At 29.3% G+C, this 2,243-nt stretch overlaps 1 protein-coding gene across 1 annotated transcript in view; it reads right to left on the bottom strand.

Moving 5' to 3' along the window:
• Positions 1 to 2,243, bottom strand: part of LOC107574177 (solute carrier family 12 member 6-like) — a 38,967-nt gene that overhangs the window by 14,030 nt on the left and 22,694 nt on the right. The window contains exons 10-11 of the mRNA XM_016260639.1: positions 1,518 to 1,575; positions 1,103 to 1,437 (exon numbers count right to left, since the gene is read on the bottom strand). Of these exons, the coding sequence (XP_016116125.1) occupies positions 1,103 to 1,437; positions 1,518 to 1,575 (393 nt within the window). The remainder of the gene's footprint in view (positions 1 to 1,102; positions 1,438 to 1,517; positions 1,576 to 2,243) is intronic.

A 2,243-nucleotide genomic window follows, 5' to 3' on the forward strand; every position in this document is an offset into this window, starting at 1 on the left:
AGAAATGCATAAGTTAATGTATAAATACATAAATAAATGTAGAAAAAAATTAGTATAACACAAATGGTACAAAAATAGCATAATTAAAAATGACAGTTTTGACAAAATTATTTATTTATGCATTCATTCATTTATGCATATCTGCATTTATTTATTTATTTATTTATTTATTTATTTAAGCATTTAATTATTTATTTATTCATTTATGTATTTCAGCATTTATTTATTGATTTATTTCAGCATTTAATTAATTATTTATTTATTTACTTATGTATTTCTACATTTATTTATGTATTTCTATATTTATTTCTTCATATATTTATTTCTTCATTTATTAATTTATGTATTTCTACATTTATTTATTTATTTAATTCTGCATTTACGTATTTATTTATTTATACTTAAGTCATTTCTCGTCCTCCATATATATATATATATATATAATTAAATATATAATATAAAATGAAATATCTAGATGTCAGAATTATATATATATAATAATGTTATAATTAAATAAAATTTCAGAAATTAAACAAATTATAAATAAAAATATATATAATCTAAAAATAAATATGTAATATTACTGTAAGCATTTATTACATATTAATTCTAGAGCTTAGATATATATGTGTTAGAGGTGCGTCGATCTGATTTATTAAAAGCTTATTATTCATTGTTTTTGATTTTAAAATGAATTGAAGCTTAAAATATAACTGCTCATGTAATGAACTAAGGGTATAATTTATATTATATATAAGTCATATAAAATCCATCCTTATAAAAAATGATATATATATATATATGGGTCAAAGACGTTAAGATGTCCGCATCAAAAGAAATTCACAAAAGTGATTTTATGATATTCTAGTGGGTCTCTTCTGTAAATCAGGGGAAAATGTGTGATATTTATTTTTTGCTCAGAAAAACAAAAACAAAATTGCAATTAAATTAAACAGAAAACTTTTAAAAATTTTGGGGGAAAAACAACAATTTAAAGCAGCATTAACCCTTTTTTGTCTTTGACGCATACACACACACACACACACACATATATATATATATATATATGCTTCCACTTTTCCTTAATCCCTCCCTGTCTAGCTTGTCTTAATCTGAACGATGTCTGAAACGTTATATTGCGAGCACTTTTCTGTGATGAATCTCTTGTTGTTTTCCTCAATTGTAAGTCGCTTTGGATAAAAGCGTCTGCTAAATGAATAAATGTAAATGTAGGTCTCTGGGTGAGCGTGAACGCGTCTGACCCTCAGGAAGGGGATGATGTTGTCTTTAGCGATGGCCTGCAGCAGGCGAGGAGCTCCGGTCAGCGATTGGAGGCCCGCGCCACACGTGGAGAAAAATGAGCCAATCACGATCACCCAGGGGGAGGGCCATGAGAGCGTCCCGACCACCAGATTGCCCTTCACCGAGTCTCCGAACCTGAAGCACAGTCAGAGCGTCAGAAACACGACATCTGCATTCCCAGAAGAGAAGACGAGCGACGGCAGGAAGAGACTAACTTGTCTCGCAGAACCACGCCCTCCACACAGGATCCAAACAGCAGCACACAGCTCAGATCTGAGAGAGACGCAGGCTCAGGAAACATCCGACTGTGAGAATGAACTGAACTCGATTCGAGCGTCTTCCTCAGATTCTTTATTAACGCAAAACATCCAGTCAGACTGATCAATGATATTATTGCATGAAGGGGTTTGTGAGTTGATGAACAGTTGAGAGTTAATTTAATTATAAAAATGTAAAGTTGTTTGCTTTTGTGCCTGTTTTAGAAGTTGCTTTGGATAAAGGCGTCTGCATGCATGCATGTAAAATATAAATATTCAATTAAAATAATTATAAATATAAAAATACTATTACAAATTATTTTAATACTTAAATGTAGAATAATTAATAAATTATCATATAAATAAATAATTTAAATAATAAAACATTTTAAATAATCAAAATAAATATTTGATTTGTTTTCCTGCATGTCATGTGACATAGGTGAATGTGTTGATAAATTAGTGAAATATTAACTTAAATTATTAGAAATATTTAAATAAATAATATATATTAAATATTTAAATAACAAAGTAAATATTTTAGGGCAAAGAAGCTGATAATTAATAAAGGGGCTGACTATTATTATTAAATATCGTCATTATTTGAGCCCGAATGAGAGAGCTCTGTCTCGTCCTCACGTGTGTGTGTGTGTGTGTGTGAGTGTGTGTGTGAGTGTGAGAGTG

Source organism: Sinocyclocheilus grahami, unplaced genomic scaffold (genome assembly GCF_001515645.1).
Source record: "Sinocyclocheilus grahami isolate Dianchi unplaced genomic scaffold, SAMN03320097.WGS_v1.1 scaffold2137.1, whole genome shotgun sequence".
NCBI lineage: Eukaryota > Metazoa > Chordata > Actinopteri > Cypriniformes > Cyprinidae > Sinocyclocheilus > Sinocyclocheilus grahami.